Raw genomic sequence first — 21,053 nt, forward strand, 5'->3', positions numbered from 1 at the left:
TGTTTTAGAAACCACACTAACCAAAATAATCAATGGCTTTAATTAAGAATTACAAAAATATATATTGCAATAATAAAGAAATTTTAATTAATTAAATATATTTTCCTATAACCAAAAATGCTCGTTTATTTATTTTTTTTCTATTGCATTACTAATACAAACGCTTTTTATTTATTTATTTATAAATGTGAAAAAAATAATACAATTATTTTTTACACGAAAAAAGGAGCACTGGCTGCCAAGACCTTCGACAGTGTGCAAGTTATGTTTATTATCTTTGTTGTTTTATTTCAATATGCATTTAGTTTAGTGGAAACAAATGTAAAGTAAAACCCAACAGTTTCAAAAAAAAATGTAATGTCTTGTTCCTTTTTTACTTTTACTACATGTTGCGTAGAGCATACAAGTTTTCTTCACCTATCGGTTGTTTGTGTCATCTAAAAGTAATCAATCCAAAAATAGGGTTTTATATATGTATATGGAAATTTATTGTTTTATTTACAGATTATTTAGAAATTTCAAAAATAAATATTAAAACAATATTAAAAAAAGTTAAATACTTATTTTAAAAGATGAAAGGTTTATCCGTGAGCACCTCCGTTCGGTAAGATGGTTTGTAAGAGACGGGTTGCTTACCACTAGAATGAAAAAGGTAGTACTACAGCGTTGCTAAAGGATTAGCAAAGGGTTGCTAATAAGCAGCGAAATCAGCGTTGCCACATATATAAGTATAAATGATCAGGATGATAAGGCAAGTTGAATTCCGGGTGATTGAGTGTAGATGCATCTGTCCATGCAAATGATAAATTTTTGAAATTGCAAAATCCACATAACACCTTAACCTTAACATGTCTTTCAAATCGCTGAAGCTCACTCAACCAACTATTGAATTACACAAATAATATGGTGGAGAAAGGCTTTATATTGTCTATAAGAATATGTAAAGTTTGACAAGGGGGTGACAAAGTCCACCTTTAGGCGAAATCAAATATCTCAGGATGTATTCAACCAATTTCAACTTAATTTGACATTTGAGGTTATTCAACCATTCACATTTACACTGTAATGAAAACTAAATCTTTCAGTACCACCACACAAATTGAACATCGATAAATATATCGAGAAAAAACTTTGTTCAAATAGTGCCCTCAAGGTATATCTTATTCAAGAATTGTCGAAATCGGATTATAACTTTTCAAAGACCCAGGCAACAGATATCTGGATCGCCGTGTATTTGGCTGATTTTTTACAGAACAAATCGGTCAAGCAATGAGGCCTAGTATTGAAATTCTATTTTTTGATAGTAGCATACCTTTGTGCTGAAAATGGGTATAATCCGACTATTACGTCCCTTAGCCCTCATACACTTAATGTAAATATATTTAAACTTGTAAAAATATATTATTTTTTTCATGTAAAATTTCTGTTGAAAATATAATTTCGGCAAATAATTAGAGCAAAATACAAATTTACAGTTATTTTTTAACATTTTAACGATTTCGTTTTTGTTTCGGGATATGTTGTATTTGTACTTAGTACAAAATTTATTCAAATGTGCAGCATGGCGTATGAGTAATATGTGAGCACTTGTATAAAATGTGTTATTTTTTGCAATTTTGTCACAAAAAGGGAAGCACGACAATTAAAACTATATTTTATAGGGAAAGCAAGTATTGTAGAATCTTAGTTAAGACGTCAATTATTGGGTAGTCGAAAAAGTCTCTTTGTATCGTATCGTTTCGTATTTTAAATTACTGATTTTTGAAAGCATTTCGAGATGATGTCCGTGAGTTTGTTTAAGACAACTGAAAGAATTGATCTATTTTTAACTCTTACAGTGAAGACAAAAGAATATGCTTAGCAACTTTACTAACCACTAAACTAAGTCTTTCCCAGTTATCATATTTTTAAATTATCAAGTGCTATTAAAACCTTTAACGAAATATAAAAAAACTACTAACAAAAATTCAAAAACTCAAATTCAAAGGGAATTCCTCACTGAAACCTTGCAACTTTTATCTGTACTCCTTATAAACTTTTATTGCCAGCACATCTTTATTGAAACTATATTTTCATCCACTATATTGTTATCACACATGCACACACCCACACACTTGCAATATAAATTACAAGCGCCAAACTCTAAGACACGCACACACCACTTAAGTTGCATTTACGAGCTAACTGCTCGTGTGGGAGCGTGAAGCGCACCATTTTCAACGTAATTCAAAATGCATTAAATGCGATTGCTACCTTGCCGCCACGCACCCACACACACACATGCCGCTTTTGATGCACTGCGAACAAAGCTCTACCGTTATATATGACTAGCAGACGCGTATGTGTGCATGTGTGTTTGTATGCGTGCGTTTAACAATGGTGAAGTGATAAAAGTTTTACAAGCTTTATTTGTCACCCGGCCACAAAGGAGCAATTTACAAGAGGAGTCTAATAAATTTATGAGCATCACTTCAAAAGCGAAATATTTCGACAATGTAAAATTTGCAAAATATGGAAAATATGAAAAAACCTCGCATAATGCATACTTCATTAACCAGCAGGAAAAGAGCGGAAACTATGCGCACACAAGCGCACGAGTATCAATTACAGGGAAAAAGTTTTGATCGCCTAATAAACTGTTAGTTAGATGCATTGTTCACGAAAGTGGTGTTTAACCATTTTTTGGAAATAAACGAGAGTTTCGCCGTCATTTGAGTTGCAGCAATTGCGTTAAATGCACCGACATTAGGGGGATTCAGTTTTCTTTGTTAGAGAAAAGTTAGAATTACTTTTTTTGGAACTCAAAATTTGTTGTTCTTCAGAGCTTCTAGGGCCGAAAGGGAAGCTCTACATTTAACGGGTGATCCAAGAAGAGGTACTTTTTGTATTTTGCGCGCTTCGCTCTATTTATGGTCAAAATAATCGGCCTACCGAGCGTACTATTCGCAACACCATCACCCATCTTCAGACGCAGCATTCATTATTGGATAATATTCGACTGAATAGACCTCTTACAACACTCAGGGAAGAAAATATACATGAGAGTGTAAACAAAGATCGTGGAGAGTCGATTCGGCGCCGTTTGTGGCAACTCGGCCTGAAGTATGAAACAAATTGGCACATTTTACGCCAATTACAAAATACAACTTGCGTAAGAGCTAAAGCAGTTCGACCTATTCAAACAACAACGCGTCGCTCTATGAGCTCATGAAAAGTTCTAAGAAGATCCGACGTTTTCGAGCCAAATTTTGTTCCATTTCTGGCTCAATGGTTATGTTAACAAGCAAAGTTGGCGCATTTCGAAGAAAGAGCAACCTGAAGAGATTCAAGAACGTAATCGTCAATGGCGACCGTTATCGCGCCATCATAACCGAATATTTGATGCCTGGCATTGAAGATCGTGAACTCGCCAACATTTGGTTTCTATAAGACAGCGCCACTTCTTACACATTGCATCAATCAATGGATTTATTGAGAGAACACTTCGGTGAGCGAAAAATTTCAAGTTTAAGGTCGGTCAATTGGCCACCAAGGTAGTAATATCACAACGTTGGAATTTTTCCTGTGGGGATATGTAAGGTCTAAAGTCTATGCACACAATTCAGCTTCGACTCGGGCCTTGGAACAACATTCCGCATTTCATTAGCCAGTTACCAGACGAAATCCTCGAACGAGCCAACGAAAATCGGACTTAACGGATGGACCATCTGAGACATAGCCTCAGCCAACATTTGAAAGAGGCAATCCTCGAAAAATAAAGCCGAAATAATGTTTTTTCGAACGATAGTAAACATTCTCCATTAAATTTGAAGTTTCTGTGTTTTTTCTTTAAAAAAGTAGGAAGCCTCGAAATGGATTGACCATAATGGACTCAACCAGGCTTTACAAGCATGAAGAAATCTTCGAACAAAATTAATTTCTCAAAACGGCGAAACTGTTGGTTTCACCCTAATGCATCTAACAGCGTGCGCTACCTGTGTTTTCAAAAGTTTTCGATATTTTGACTCTGAACTTTTGATGGAGTAATTAATTTGCGCTCATAAAATTTGTAAACGCAACTCAACACACAAATATTGTTGCTATTCTTACCCATATACATATATAATAGTACATGAAAACTGTGCATATATAAACTAACGGTGAAAGCTATGCTCCGACTAATTTAGACTGCTAGCAAAGCGAAATTAAAAAACTAACACAAAAAATTAAAATTTTTGATCAAATTACGTTGGTTATTTATTTTCCTCGCTCGCTTTTGATGTTTTCAAGCTTTGTGCCACAGAACTCTTACAACTCTTCCACACACTTTTTAAATAAAGTTTGCCTGGCCTGCGTTTCTTATGTCTCTTTTGGTGCATGTTTTCCTTGTTGCCTTTTGTTTCTTTTTTGTCGAGTATTTATCTTGCTCATTTTGAGTTGTGACTTAAGTCCGCTGCACGAATGCTCCTCGGCGCAATGTCAACCACTTTGGCAACTTTTCACGCCAGCTAATAAGCAGCTGAACTTTCGCATAAAGTCTCAAATGGACAAACACTTGAAGAGTGCAACTCAAATTGCAGACATTAGCACTCGTTAGCAGCAGAAGTGCAGAGCGAAGGGGTGCTGCAGGCAGAAGCGCCGGTTTAACACAATTTTAATGCTGTGGCAAAAAAATGCGCTGAAGGCAAGCGTGCTACTTAGTGTGACTCTTGTGCGGAATTTCACCAAAAAATGGATATCAAATATAAGTACACTTCAAACAAATGAAACAGCGATGATAAAAGGATTTACAGAGCGTGACAGAGAATTAAGAGCGAAAGGAATGAACTTTTAAGCTCGAGGTTGGTATGTGCGGAATTTTAGCTTCAAAAGTGTGGAAGAATTCAGTTAAGGCCCTGCAAAAGTTAATACAAAAACAGAAACAGAATATTTAAGCATTCTTTAAAAACTAATTAAAGTTATATTAGTAACTTGAGTTTTTGGTTGGGGTTGAGGTTGGTCGGCACGCTCACTTTCGAACTTCCACAAAAATATAAAAGTGATTGTTAAATGTTGCCTACATTTGGGCGCATCATGAAATAGAAAATGTTTCAAGGTAAATTTATGGTAAAATAAAATGAGATTTACTCGAGTTTAGCAAAATTACTCAGCCTTTTAGCGCAGCCAAATTAATTTACTTCATTCAAATTATAATTACGAAACCAGTTTTGACTTTTCGCACGGCCATCTACTCGACTAACGATAGGCTTGTTCAGCGATCAGTTCAGTCTGTTATACCTGCTTGCGTTCTTCATTTTGTAACTTTTTTAGTGATTTAAGTCAATTGATTGCATTTTTATCAATGCACACAAAGAAATTTAGTGCCTGGACCACAACTCGCTGTGCCTTAATCCAGCAATGACCGGTTAATTGATCAATTAAGTCCTATGCCAGAAGACTCTTAGGCAGAACTTTTTTCTTTTCTGTCTTTCCTTTCGCTGCTCTTTGATTTTCAATTGAAAAGAGTGATTTCCTTCTCTCACTCATCAGTCATGAACGAAAGTGTATATGAATTTATTTCTAATTAAATACAAATTGGATACATCATGAAGCTGAGAAGTAAAATTGTTAAGAATTTCACTTAATAGAGATCTTTGCAAGGATCATGAAGTTTTTACTACACTTTATTGACAATTATACCCTGAACAGAGTATATTAAGTTTGCCACGTAGTATGGAACATCCAAAAGTAAATGTCGGAAACCCTATAAGAAGGAAATATATAAAACGAGCTGAGTCGATGTAGACAACAATCAACTGTCTGTCTGTACTAGTCTACTATTTTTTAGATATTGATCTGATTTCAAACAATCTTTCCTTCCCAACAAGCTGTTTACTTTTCGAAACGGCCGATACAGGTACACAAGAGCATAAGCTGTTATACGAACTGACCGAAGTTATCATGTCCTCTTGTTTTTGAAAAAATTGCTGAACCATTACCCAAAACGCTTCAGAGGCTGGCAATCAGTTTTCATACTTCCATTTTTTTTGGCTTACTATTTATGAGATTCTCTAAAATATTAGAGCTTTTTTGGCAATGCTAGGAGGCCTCGCTACCACAATTCATTTGAAATTCTTGGAGCTTCCTTTGGAAAAAATTTTCTTTTTTAAAAAGGCCTAAAGGTGCTCAATTTAGGGACTGGGCATGGTGAGTCGAGCAGCTTAATCCAATTATCTAGAAACCACTATTTGATAATTTTTGCGGTATGCTTCGGATCGCTATTCTGCATGAAAATATCTGTTTGTTCATGTTCGAGTCTGTGAGTCCTCCAGAATATCAATATAATCTGTAATATGCATTAAACCAACGATCCACCGTAGTAGACCCAGTTCATTTCTACGAAAACTCCCCCAAGCCATCAGTGATCCACCTCCAAATTTCAATGTATGGCTTATATTGGATGTTGTACACCAACCTGTTTGACAACCCATGTCCATTCGCAGCCACCTCATTCTTTTCGATTAAATTTGGTTTCATTGGACAAAGCAACTGTCTTCCAATCATCAACGGTGAATTTTACATATTTTTAACGAACGGCTATCGGGCCTTACAGTATTTATCACTTAAGAACGATTTTTTACCACCGCTGTAACCTTGAGCTCGTTATTTTTCAGGCATCTTTGTACAGTCTTGACACTGAAATTTTACTTCACGGACCTCTCTGATGACTATGTCGGCTTACATTTTATTTCTTTATTTTAATGTTAGGTCCAAAGAAAAATTTTTATATTTAGAGACTTATCGGTAAGAAACATAATTCTTTATATATTCCATCACGTTTTCGTTCATAGTAGATTTTACGGATTTTCCATCATAAAACAACTCTCAAGTTCCCAAACTGCTATATTTCATATTTTTGAAAACAATTAAACTTTTTTTCTATTCACCTCGATTGAAAGAGTAAAAGTCCCGCTACTTTAAAAAAAGTGTTACCAACTGGTAATTAATGCAACACTAAAGAATTTTAAATAAAAAAATATTGCCAGATTGATATGATATTGATGAAATAAAGAGCGTACTCAAATTACATAGATTCGTGAACACTTTGGTCCCTTACTGTACATAAACACAAATACTCCATACATACATATATGCACAATTCAAACAATCAAGGTCACTACGCACAGGTCACAGGCTTTTAGTCGAACTTAGGCAAAGTCCGGCATTTCCAGTGGGCTATAAATCAAATAACACGCCTTAAAGATAGTCTCATAAATGCCAAGTAATGAATTTTCATTAATAATCTGTGAATTATTCATTGGACTCAAGCCTAAACTGGCAGAGAATTATGAGCGCATGTGTGTATTTGTGACTGTGTGGCAGCACAAAGCCAACAACAAGAGCAGTGCGGGCAGCTACCGAAGCTTTCGTTGCTGAGACTTCAATTTTAATTAACTTTTAAGCCAAATTTTGAAAACACGCACACTAACACACCCTCACTTGTGTGTGTGCAGTATGCATGTGTGTGTGTGTGTGTTTTCACAATAAATAGAGTAATAAATAGTGAGCTTGTCCATAGATTAAGACAGTCTATTTACGCTTTTATCATACCTTTATTAGCCGGATTATTTCCTGCAGAAATTTGGAACAATTTCGAATGTAATTTTCGAGCGTAAACTGGTTAAACAGTTTTGTGCAGCTGCCAGCAGCACATGGCGAGAGTTTAGAAATTTCGACAAGCGGCTTTTTACAGATTCCCATTTTAATTTCACTATAATTATTATTTAGTTTATTTGCATTGCTTTTGTTTTGTTTTGGCGCTCATAGTTGGCAAATTTCCCTCCAAAAAGGGGCGCTCACAAACTATAAAACTAATCCACACACACACACACGCGCGCTCGCAACTTTCATTTATAATTCCCAAAAATGAGCGAACAAAAAATTGTTTATTACAAGTGCCAACTTTTAAGCCAGCTAATTGCAGTTTTTGGCGTAAAATGTAAATCTCTTTGAAATAAAAGCGCAAAAACGGGAAAAAAGTAAATGTTGGAAAAGCGTAAATATTCAAAGCGGCAAACACCACAAAATACATGCCAACACATTTGTCCTGGCACTTGCCTCCGCGCATTCCGCTGTTGGCTCTAATCTCTCTTCCTCGCTGTCTCTCCCGCTAACGCCGCTTGCAAGAATTTGCGCTCGGCGACCGCCTAATTTCATATCCTCAAGACGCGAGCTGCGGTCATGTGCTGCTGTGGTGTTGAACATTTTTGGCAAATACTCGTATGCAACGCAGCGCGGCAGGACGACAGGAAGGCATGAACGACCGCAAAACATACAAGCATATTGCCGGCTAACGAACTTTGGCGCGCCACCGAACAATTTCCCTGCAAATCATTTGCCAAATGACCTACAAAAATCCACATATTTACAACACAAACAGAAAGTGGCGCGCAAAAGAGAATTCGCCACAAAATGTAAAGAAACGAAAAAACCAAGTGAATGCAAATATACATTGCAAATGTGTGTGTGTATGTATGTACGTGCGTCCTTTTTGTTTAAATGCATCCTGTTGGGAAATTAACTGTTTAAAAATTAATTGTTAAACAAGACCTCACTGTTAATATTTCAAAAATAAATAGTTGTCTCCGAAGTGACTACAGAAGTGCAATTAAAGAGTTGTTTTGGAGCTCATTAATAACTAGTTATTTTCGATCCAGTCATTGTATAATGTTAGAAGAAATTCTTTTTACATCTAATTTATAAGTTTGAGAATAACATAAAAACTGATGGCATACTCCATACAAGAAATATTATCTAAATTTAACTTCTATTAAGAAAATTTATATTTGATACTTTTGAGCAAAAGTTTTGACTCTTTTTCAGTAGCCACCATCAGTACTATTTCGTTTTATTCGCAAAATATTTGAATTACCAGACCAAAAATCTCCAGCTCTGAAAGTATTCGACACAGTACCCGCCGAGAGATGCAGAGGAAGAAGAAGACCTTCACCAAGCCCTTGAAATCTCCAATTGGTGCCACATTGCGTAAAGAAGAGACAACTGCCGCGCTGTTGTTAACGCGGCTATAACCAAGTAAGCGGTGTAAACAAAAGTAGAGAAGAAGAAGAATATTTCAAAGTCACGCCATACATTTTCTAAATAAAAAAGATTAAAAATCGTATTACAGTCTATATATCAAAAGATTTTAAATATATTCACTCTTTATCGAAAACTTCTTCTTTAACCACTCAAAGCAAAATTGCTCAGATATAGCATATTCATGCCCACACGACTTTCAATCGTTTAAGCACTTCCAATAAACACTTTTTGGTCTCTTCTAGCCTTTGTTGATTCTTGGATCCTTTTTCTGTCTCCTCAATGCTAGAAAATAACGGTTCCTTTTTGTGTCATTTTCTTTCAAGAAAAAAGGAAAGTCAAAGGGGTCAAAGTCTAATGAATATGATTATATTTGTGCCAACTGATTGAGCCTGGTATTTCCTTTCCTTGTCTTTATTTTTGACATAAAATCGAATATCCTTTAATCACCATTACCAACCAATGAGGATACGAAGTTAGTTAATTAAATTGTTCGGAACACGTTATTACATATTTCAAACAAATTTGCATTTATTTTTTTTTCACTACTAAAAAATTCCCCCTAAAATCCTGCAACAAATTTTTGTACCTTTCACCTAGATTTCAATAAAAAATATTTTATCCTTTAATAAATTTATATAAATAAGTATTTGTGAACAGTGAAATTATTTATGCCGTTACTAAAAATGTAGTGTTTTCTAATCAAAAATTTTCAACTTAAAATTTTCTTACAGTTGGCAATCTTCGAATTTGTTTCTATTGCAAACCTTTCGTATGCTACGTATCGAATTAAATAGCTGTGGGATCGGTAGAGTTTTCATCATGAAAAAGGCGTGTGTTCTGGTCACGTGACGGATTTATGTTGCGCCTTACAATTTCGTGAAGTACAAAGAAAGTAAATATAAAATACTCATGTGTGTATATTTTCTTGTAGGGGGTTATAATGTTTTATTTGGCTATGTTCCAGGCACTACTGTCTATGTTTTGTTGCTGTTATATTTGCTTTGTTGTCTGGTTAGCCTTTTGGCTTGTTGGTTCCTTTGTAATGGGGTTTGCCAAGCAAACGTTCAACGTTGAGTAAAGAGAGTTGAACAATCTTATAAGTTTTATAAAAGCAATGTCAAATCCATTTTTGGGTTGGTGGAGAAAATATTAAAAAAAAATATATATTTATATGTTTTATGTTTGTTTTGTGTACTTTAAAGGTTTTTCAACCATTTTAGCAATTTTTATGTCCAAAACATACAATTCAAAAGTGAAAAAAAGACGAATCTTAATATTGGGACAGTGAAAAATAAAAAGGAAGAAAAGTCAGAGGCAGATAGTCATTAACCGTAATGTCCTTCAAAAGGCATATAAGTGATATACTATATAATTCGAACTAACAGCGATAATAATATAACCGGAGTTCAAGCGAATTTTTCGAAATTTGTAGAAAGACCATCAGTTATCAGAGTATATGATTCATAAAAGACGACATTTTATCTTAAACGTTTTACTATAAATTTTGTGCTATTGATATCTGGATTCCTTGACCGATAAAGGCATTTCTCAGCTATATAGTACAAGCGTAAAGTGCTGAAAACGTGATGAGACGATTTTGGAACTGTTGTAGACAAAAACTGTATCGTCTTTTTCCGAACCAGTTGCTGCTGGCAGGCAACAGAGATTTGCCGCTTGGAGCATGCTCTCAAAAGCTAAGGGAGGTAGGGTTCGGTGTTTTTATGCAAAACAACTGCGTTTTCACAACAAAATCCGTACTTAAGTTGTGCTTCCGCTTGTAAAATAACAACTCTTAGAATGATAAATTTACAGCGTATCATAACCACATAAATGCCGGGGTGTATTTCAAGCAGTTCCACGCAACGTTATCTTTGCAGAATTCCACCTTAATCTTATTAGCTAAAATAAAACAAACAGCAGAACAAACAAAGTGACATTTTTATGCATTTTTCCCTTGCCAATACTAAAGCTCATGTCATTTGCATATTTCCAAAACATACTATAGCATAAATTCCACACACATACATACAAAAACGCACACGCAGGGATTTCCATAAAATAAAAACTTTTTTATTTTCACTTGACTGGATTTAACAAGAAACTCAAACGATGCTTTTGCAACTTTTCTTTTGTATATTTATTTTCAATTACAAACCGCATTGCAATGCGCATACACACACACACATACAGACATGCATTTAAAAACATACATAATAGTTGGTTGGCGCGCACAATATGCAGATACTCCACAACACAGCTGACGGGCTCAAATCGTTGCCCGCCTTTTCGGTCGCGCGCTGTAACGCATCGGATTTGCTTAAGTGCACGAAGCAATACACAGTTACATATGCAAATCCATATATACAAATGCACAAGTGCGGGCGCGCAAGCTAACAATCGATGGGAATCTGTTTATGCACAAGTAGTAGTATGTCAACTGGAAATACCATCTTAATAGAGGTTATGAAGAGCTGCAACACGCTCAAGGACACAGTGCCACCGGAGGACAGTGCAAAGCCCACGCTCACCCACAAGCATAATGAATTGGGAGCGCACAAAACATGAATGCCAAAATTCCAAAGAAGACAGGTATCAATTTTCTTTTAGTCTGAAAACAAAGCAACAATGTTTTTGCTTTTATTTTGCTTTTGATTTGATTTAAGCTAAGATTCTGTGAAGAAATGTATCGAATTACTGTGAAGAAATGCTAAGTAGTCTATTTCTTTATATAGAGGTATTGTATATTCGTATACGGCTGCGCTGATTCCGGTGGAGTTTGTAATAAAAAAGAATTCCTGGTATTTGAAAATTCCGCTTTCTTCGACTGATTTCACTACAACTCCGAATTACGGTGTGGTAATAAGACGATGAACATTCTTGAAATTTTCCCACTTGATTGTTTATGTAGCTAACAGTAAAAATCTTGCTTATTAAGATTTTATCAGTAACGTATATATTGGTTAGCCGAAAAAGCTCGTTCATATTTTGTCAATACATGTCGTTGCAGTCGTATATTTTCAGTGCTACCAATCACATTGTGTCATACCATTTAGTGTTGGAAAGGTGAGATTTTAACCTTCATTCAACCAAAAAAAAAATTTAATTCGGGGAAGTTGAAAAAAAGCGGTTGTACCGCTCAAAAATGATTGAAAATAAATAAGAAATTCGCTATATTTTGAAATTTTTGTATAAAAAGGGAAGAATCCCATGCAAGCCACCAATGAAATTTCTCAAGTTTACGAAAACGATGATGTATCAATTCGTGTAGTACAACAATGGTTCGCTCGCCTCCGTTCTAGAAATTTCGATGTGAAAGATGCACCTTGCTCTGGTGGACTTATAGTTGAAAAAGTCGAAATTATGAAAAAGATTGACCAGAACTGTCACATAAGCCATGACATTGCTAAGAAACTTAATATTCATCATCGAATGGTTTTCAACCATTTAAAAAGGTTGGCTACAAAAAGAAGCTCGATAGCTGGGTACTACATGAATTATCAGTCAAAAATTTAATGAACCGAATTAACCTCTGCGATTCTTTGCTGGAACGAAATCGAACCATTTCTGGTAACCGGAGACGAAAAGTGGATCAAATAAGACAATAATGTGCGCAAAAGATCATGGTCAAAGCGTGATGCAGCTCAATAAATGGTCGCAAAGCCATGATTGATGCCTCGAAAGGTTTTGCTGAGTGTTTGGTGGAATTGGAAAGGAATCATCCACTATGAGCTGCCCAAGCATGGTCGTACGATCTATATTACATTTTACTGTCAACAACTGATGAGATTGAAGCAAGCAATCGAAAAAATGGCGAGAACTAATCAAAAGTTTTGTACTGATTAAGTAATGTCTCTAACGGGAAAATGGCAAAAATGGTCGACCAAAATGGTACACATTTGGTTCATTAAAGTTTATTATAAATATAAAAAAAAAAATAAATTGAAATTTGATTAGAAATACGAAAAGACTTTTTCGACTTAATATAACAAAAATAAAAAAAAAACAAATCCTGAATCGATTTATCAACATCCGTGAACTTCATCACCTGATGATGCAGGCACATTTCCTGCAGGGTTCCTGGATTTACACGCACTCATTCATTCAGAACTTGAGTGCCGGTGTGTGAGTGTGTGTTAGTCTGCATCATTTAGCCGTGACACAAATCGAAATATACAAACAGATTTCCATTTACAGGAAACATTTCAATGTGAATGAATATATGCATTTGCCTGTATTTGTAAGCATCAATGTGCTGCGTGGTGGTGTGAGTGTGTGTGAGTGAGTGAGTGCTCATGCGAATGCAGTTAAGCAAGAGTGCTCTTGAATGTATGTGCATACACTTGTAACATAATACATTTGCACACACACACACTCACATGCAAGCAGATGGTGGCTTACAAATGTGCAAAGTTTGAATTACAACTGCCTGGCAGCTGCTGCATTGCACCTTGAGGCAGCGCCTATGGCGCGCAGCCAGTGTGCCAGTGGCGGCGCGAGCTCCAGCGTCTGTGCCAAGCGGCATTCGTGTAGCGCTGGCTGGAATGGCGCAGCGCTGCTGCCGCAGTCAACCACATGAGTAACCACTTTTGTCCAACACAAACTGCTGCGCTAAGTGCACCGCACACACATTACCGCTACGCCACCGCACACCGCGCTGCCCTTGCCCAACCGAGCAAATGCAGATGCGATTGCTTTGCCAATGACTCGTGCACAAGCATATTTTCAGGCGCTTATTTACACTTAGGCACTTACCGCTGATCGTGATGATGATGTTTGTTCGCCGTCGAAAATGTATCGAAAATGTAGTTGAGCATTGGCGCATCGGTCTTCTGCGGTTTGGGTAGAATGTATTTGCTCTCCACCTTTTTCGCTGAGCCGCGCTGACGCCCGGCCGCGCCACCGGTGGCGGCTGTTGTAATCGCCTGTGACTTGGCCGCATTGTGCTGGTGCTCGGTGGCCAGCGTTGTTTTTGTTTTCGCTGTCGTTGTCAATGCAATGCGCTGGGTGCCAAGATGTTGCATATTATTGTTGTTGTTGTGGGTAATGGTATTTGCGCTCTCATCGGCAACACTTGCATCGCTGGCTGTTCGATCAGCCGCCGTAAGCGACGCGGACTCGGATAACAAAGATGATGATGACAATGATGCCGATGATGGTGATGCTGCTGCCGCTGCCACGGGTGAGCTGGAAGATGTCAAGGACGCATCCACCGCCATTTCCTGTGCCATGGCCGATATTTTCATATTATGGTCGCTTACGCTTAATAACGATAAGGACCTCAAATCGTCCCGCGTTTGATTATTGCTACTACTGCTATTGTTACCGTTGATATTCATGTTGCCGCTGCGGCTGTTGCTATTGTTGTTGTTGCTGTTATTACTATGATTTTTATTACTATTTGCGTATGCTGTGAGTCTTGGTGCGGCACTCGCGCTCACACTCGTTGCGCCGTCGTCGCCTGTCGTATGCGTCAGCGAAGCAATATGTTCCGACATGACGTAATCCATATTATCGATCTCTTGCGAATCTGAAATGCAAATAGACACAGTAGATGAGAAAAAACTGTTAGAACGTGAGTTGGTGCGTGAGTGATTGAGTGAGCAAAAAAAAAGGAAAACATGGAAGCAATTACGTAGTTGCTTAGGCAGAAGCCATCAATTGATGTGTACATATGTATGTATGCGTGAAAAGAAATACGTATATACTATATACTATATTAGTCATTTAACATTATATATGTATGTATGTATATAAATAAATGTGATCACCCAGTAAACCGAAAATCAACTCACTTGCATAAGCATACACTTGCATAATTTTTTCCGAACCGAGCTGCTCTAATGTTTTCTGGTATATCTACGCACAAAAAATGCTAAAAAATTTGGGTACTTTCATATTTGTGAAGCAAAGACGTATTAACACACGCATACACATACCCAACATATGCAATCAAGCTAAAAAAAAGCTCACACATACATACTCACACGAGCATGGAAATACTAAGCTTTTCATGGGTGGTACATAAGAGACAAATGGTTAAGTGTAATTGATTACCATATCGATAGCGCCCTTTTTAAATCCCAATTTCCCTAAAATTAATCTCTGCAGACCAAGCAAAACACAGCCAAGTGGGACCCTTGCAATGACATATTGAATGTGAATTGATGACCATGCAAAATGAAAATGGATCAGACGAAAACAACACTAATTACGCGCTATTCATTGATGTATTAACATAAATTATATGAAACTGGCAGAAAAAAGCAGCAAAAAAGGCGAATATGAAAAAATTCAGAAAAGGTGCAGACCGCAAAAAGGACAATAAATGGAAAATTAAGCGAACATTTCTTTCATTTTGTTTTAAAGTTAATGTTAACTATTAAATAAACACCAGACTGTCTGCTGCAAATCGATGAATGGCAATAAGTCACGACTATTAATCCTCATTGCCGCATAATTAATTACAAACCAAATAAGGCGATAAATTATTATTTGTTTTTTTTTTTTTGCTGATGATCATTTTACAGTAATTTATAACTGCTTTCATGGAGAGCATTTAAATTAAATGCGTGAAGTTGTTGTCAAAGAGCATGCCTCAATGCTGTATGCTGAACAATCACTGGAAATCAGGGATATGTGGTCAGACATTAAGCGCCAATCAATCTTGGTAATTAATAATAAATCAAAATAAATCATAATTTATAATTAAAAAAAAAAAACAATTCTTTCTTGGCCATAATTATATTTATATTACTTTCTTGCTTCTTGATTAATCTCCTATCATCCCAAACCTGTTTAATCCTTATTCATCATATTGTTATCATTAATATTTGAGATTCCGAAATTAAAAGTCATTGGTCATATCTTAAATCAAAAATCATAAGCATTAATCATTGATCATAAGTCACAAATCTTAAATCTTCAATCATAAATCATAAATCGTAAATCTTAAATATTAAATCTTGAATCTTAAATCTTAAATCTTAAATCTTAAATCTTAAATCTTAAATCATAAATCGTAAATCTTAAATATTAAATCTTGAATCTTAAATCTTAAATCTTAAATCTTAAATCTTAAATCTTAAATCTTAAATCTTAAATCTTAAATCTTAAATCTTAAATCTTAAATCTTAAATCTTAAATCTTAAATCTTAAATCTTAAATCTTAAATCTTAAATCTTAAATCTTAAATCTTAAATCTTAAATCTTAAATCTTAAATCTTAAATCTTAAATCTTAAATCTTAAATCTTAAATCTTAAATCTTAAATCTTAAATCTTAAATCTTAAATCTTAAATCTTAAATCTTAAATCTTAAATCTTAAATCTTAAATCTTAAATCTTAAATCTTAAATCTTAAATCTTAAATCTTAAATCTTAAATCTTAAGTCTCAAATTTAAAATCTTAAATCTTAAATCTTAAATCTTAAATCTTAAATCTTAAATCTTAAATCTTAAATCTTAAATCTTAAATCTTAAATCTTAAATCTTAAATCTTAAATCTTAAATCTTAAATCTTAAATCTTAAATCTTAAATCTTAAATCTTAAACCTGAAATCTTAAATCTTTAATCCTTAATCTTAAATCTTAAATTTTAAACCTGAAATCTTAAATCTTTAATCTTTAATCTTAAATCTTAAATCTTAAATCTTAAATCTTAAATCTTAAATCTTAAATCTTAAATCTTAAATCTTAAATCTTAAATCTTGAATCTTAAATCTTAAATCTTAAATATTAAATCTTGAATCTTAAATCTTAAATCTTAAATCTTAAATCTTAAATCTTAAATCTTAAATCTTAAATCTTAAATCTTAAATCTTAAATCTTAAATCTTAAATCTTAAATCTTAAATCTTAAATCTTAAATCTTAAATCTTAAATCTTAAATCTTAAATCTTAAATCTTAAATCTTAAATCTTTGAGGCACAGATTATCTTCAATCGTAAATCTGAAATATTAAATCTTAAATCTTAAATCTCAAATTTGAAATTTCAAATCTTTAATGTATAATCTTTAATCTTTAATCTTTATCCTTTAATCGTTAATCTTTAATCTCAAATCTTAAATCGTTAAAAACTAAAACAATTCTCTGATTAAAAAATTAACACTACTCGGCTTAATCGTTCGGCTCGCTGCCTGCGAACGCCTATACCCACATCCAATGCTATGCACAAAGCACCTGCAACTCATTTTCATTTTCGCTAATGGAGGGAGCTGCAAACAAACTTGGAGGGTGAATATTTTCAAGTATTAAAATATCAACTTTTCTACAATAGCAACAAATTTGCCTTTCTCGTATGCAATATTTTTCCGACCGTAAATTCAAAACATTGAACCATAAAATTCGAAGTCGACGAAATGAAACCACCTGTGCCTCAAACACACACATAACAACACATACACCACACAATGTTGAAACATGTGAAGGAGGCAGTGCAACAAACAGCTGGCGTACATACATATGCACTTATGCAAATACATATGCCCGGTGTGTGTGTGTGTGTGCCATATTTGTGTACCTTTGGTTAGGAAGCAAATGTTTTTACACAAAATTGCATGAAAAATTGCAAAGAATTTAGGTTTACTAATAGCAATACATGTCCTTGCATTCATGGGTATGTGTGTGTGTTGATGTTTGCTTTTATTTATGTAGGTGAGTGTGTGTGTGAGTAAATGTTACGTTAAATTTAGTAGTAAAGTGACAATTTGGCTTTGACTTCGGAAGCCTTAAAATACCTCTACTGCTAACTGTTGGTGTAAGTGTAAGCGAAAGTATTTATTTACCGTTATATATATGTAAGCAGTAAAGGCTTTTGGTAGCAAGTTACTTTTGCGTTGTTTACGTTGCATTTAAGCTTTCAAAAATAAGTTTTCATAAAAAAATCAAAACAAATACTCGAAATACTTTTCACAAATAAATATTTGTAAGTAAGGCTATGCAGTTGAAAACAGGAAGGTTAAAAATTAAGAAAATCACTGTTATTGTAATTTAGCAGGCCTATGCAAATATGTACATGGTGAGCTGTCAATATTTATATAAATAAATAAAATAAATAACTAGAAGATTCCTGGTCATTTGTAGAATTGCAATAACAGAATTTGTTTAAATTTTTTTCACATTTTTATACTCTTTTGTGCTATAAAAAACCCACTTGTGTAAGGTATTAAAGCTTAGGTGCATCTAAAATTAACTTTAAAGTTCGCCCACGACCAAAATTTCAAACTGAGTCCCGACTTTTGGACTCACACAGGCAAGTTAAAAAGTAGCAAGAGCAAGCACCGCAAAATTCTACACCAAATTGTTTAAAGCTGTAATCAATCACCAAAGCTAACTGATGTGACTATACAAACTCGCATATATTTTGTTTCAAAGTTTTTCAAACACAACCGCTTATCGAGACTTTTTTGTAGAAGCTGTCAATTATTATATGCACCTATTAATAACGTTTGACATTTTCATATTTTGAGAGTTTTTCCAAATGTAACGCACATATATATGTATGTATATGTGTTGCTAGAAATTTCCACGACAACATTTTAATTGAAAGTGAGAGCGAAAGTAAATCCAACTTTATCCTTCCTCTCTGCATACATGCTTTAATGAAAATTAGCCTTCTTGCTACAAAGAAACTTTTAATGAAGGTTACCATGAGCGCCATACACACACATAAATAAATAAGTATATACGTATATGTGCATGTTTACAGCAACTTTGGGGCATAATTGAATTACGAGCCAATAGCAGCGCCACCAACGGACAACAACAGTATGCCGAGGCAAAAACAAAAAAAGGAAAAAGAAAAAACGTACAAAAATTAATTTTAATTGAACTTTGGCCGCGGACGTTGTACATAAAATTAACGGCAAAAAATGTGGGCGAAATAAGTAAAATTATTTTGCAACTTTTGCGAAGAACAGCGGCGCCAATGGAATGGACACGCTGGCAAGTTTCACTAATGGAGACACAAGATGCTACTGGATGCTTTATTTTTGTAATAGTAATGCAGCTAATTATGCATAAGAAGCAAAAAACTATTGTGAACATTCATCCCTGATGTTCCAATTGCTGTATTTTCGGCTGATCAAATTGCTAGAACATTTAGTTAGACCGAGCAAGTTTCACAAACAAGAAAAAAATCATTGATTGTCGGTGATGTTGGGAAAGTGGCTCAAACGCAGTTTCAAACTGTTGGGTTAGGTTTACTGAAAACTGAGTCTGAGCTTAACCTCATCTGCGCCGTAGGGCGACTGCGGAAGCGTTGGGATGCCGGCCTTTGTCAGGTAGCTGTTCACAATAAAGGCGATGTGAGCCGGGGTGGTAAGATGGTGCAACTTCCAATCGGCTGCTATTTCTTTCCGGACGCGATTGACCCTTCGTTTGAGTCACTTGTTGTCTAGGAGAATCAAATTCATAGTGGACGATGCCTTTGATAACAAAAAAGACAATGAGCATCGTTTTCACTTTGGATTTGCTCATTCTTCCGGTCTTCATCAGCGACCTCTTCCCGGCCCTCCAAAAAGGCCTGGTGCCACCGAAACACACCACTTCTTGCTAAAGCAACATCTGGGTAAGCCTGCTTGATCATATCAAACGTCTCTGTCGCAGATTTACCGAGTTTCACACAGAATTTAATCGCGTACCTCTGTTCTAACGAACGCTGCATTTTCGGCTTGCACCACTCACAGAAACACGTCGCGTGAAAATGTTTGTTCTGACTCTCCAGGTGCTCGGAGAGAACTGACCAGCCGCTCGTTCGTTAGCTAGGAATGCCGTCTACCGAATCCAGTTGGTCCGCGCACGCTCCGAAGGACAATCGCGGCGGAAGAAATCAGTCCTATTACTTTCCGCACAAACCCTGTATGCTTATCATTCTCAGGAGAGATATAGGTTAGAGCCGTCCACTTGGCACAATAAATTTTCATATCGGTGGTATCATTAATCAGACTTTGAGTTCGAAGCATAATAAGATTAAGCTTCAAGAGAAAGCTGTAGTAAATAAATGTAAAAGCCCCTAATCAAAAATCAAATATTTAAAGTATTCACAACACACTTTTGAGGAGCAAAGCTGGTAAGTGGAATACTCTAATTAATAAAAATCCTTAGGATTACAATCTGCATCAGTAACTTTCGCTATTCGTACGAAATCATGCGGTAGGTGTTGTTCGATTGAAGTTGTCATGCTTTTTGTGCGACTCGTCATGAAGCGATATTAATTGGATAATATTTTCTGAATACGCTGCAGATATCAAATTTTCGAGGCACGGCGAAAATTTCTGCTGGTTTTATGATAAAAACTATGAAGATAATAGGGATTTGAAAAAAAATTGGCTTGGCAGTAAATGTGCTGAGCTGACCACAATATAAATGTTAAATACTTTGTAGTAATCCCTATGCAACAAAGGAGTACAGAAGACTTAGAGTGGAAACCTTTGACAAGCCTCAGAAAGCTTTTCTGCGTATTTTGTATTATTATTTTAATATTTAAAATTTGATTAATAGCGTTTTACCAGTAACAAATGATAGCAGCTTAGTTGTAATTAGATACCACAAAACTCTCCTCAAGCGCAAGATAGGAGAAAAAGGATTGAACAAACAAACAATTCCGGGAATAAGATGCCACAAGCAAATTGACTTTATTACACATGCATATTCAAATGTTTATTAGCCAGCGTTGGCTTCCTTCTAAGAATACCCAAACCCATAGAAAATCAATCTGAAAAGCCTTCAGCTAATCCTTAGTAAATTAACTTAATGTTATGACAGAAATCCGAACCCGCACCAATAAAATTGAATAAATTTGCCTGTAACTAAAAAGTTTTAATTCAGGAGAAGCAAAATTTGTTCAGCAACCAATTCTGTGTGCAAATCTCTCCCTCAAGTATTCTAGGAAATACAAAATTTCTGAGAAACTCATAAATAACATAAAAGCGAACCTTGCTAATAATCTGGAGATAACTAAATGTAAAAAAGGGAAATATTTTCCATTTAAAAATGATAA

General features: G+C 35.2%; 1 protein-coding gene across 1 annotated transcript in view; it reads right to left on the reverse strand.

Annotated features, from left to right (window-relative positions):
- Window positions 1–21,053, reverse strand: part of LOC105226513 (dual specificity protein kinase splA) — a 73,689-nt gene that overhangs the window by 19,777 nt on the left and 32,859 nt on the right. Inside the window, exon 2 of the mRNA XM_049457684.1 lies at window positions 13,810–14,584. Within this exon, the coding sequence (XP_049313641.1) occupies window positions 13,810–14,584 (775 nt within the window). The remainder of the gene's footprint in view (window positions 1–13,809; window positions 14,585–21,053) is intronic.

This window comes from Bactrocera dorsalis, chromosome 5, assembly GCF_023373825.1.
Source record: "Bactrocera dorsalis isolate Fly_Bdor chromosome 5, ASM2337382v1, whole genome shotgun sequence".
Classification (NCBI taxonomy): domain Eukaryota; kingdom Metazoa; phylum Arthropoda; class Insecta; order Diptera; family Tephritidae; genus Bactrocera; species Bactrocera dorsalis.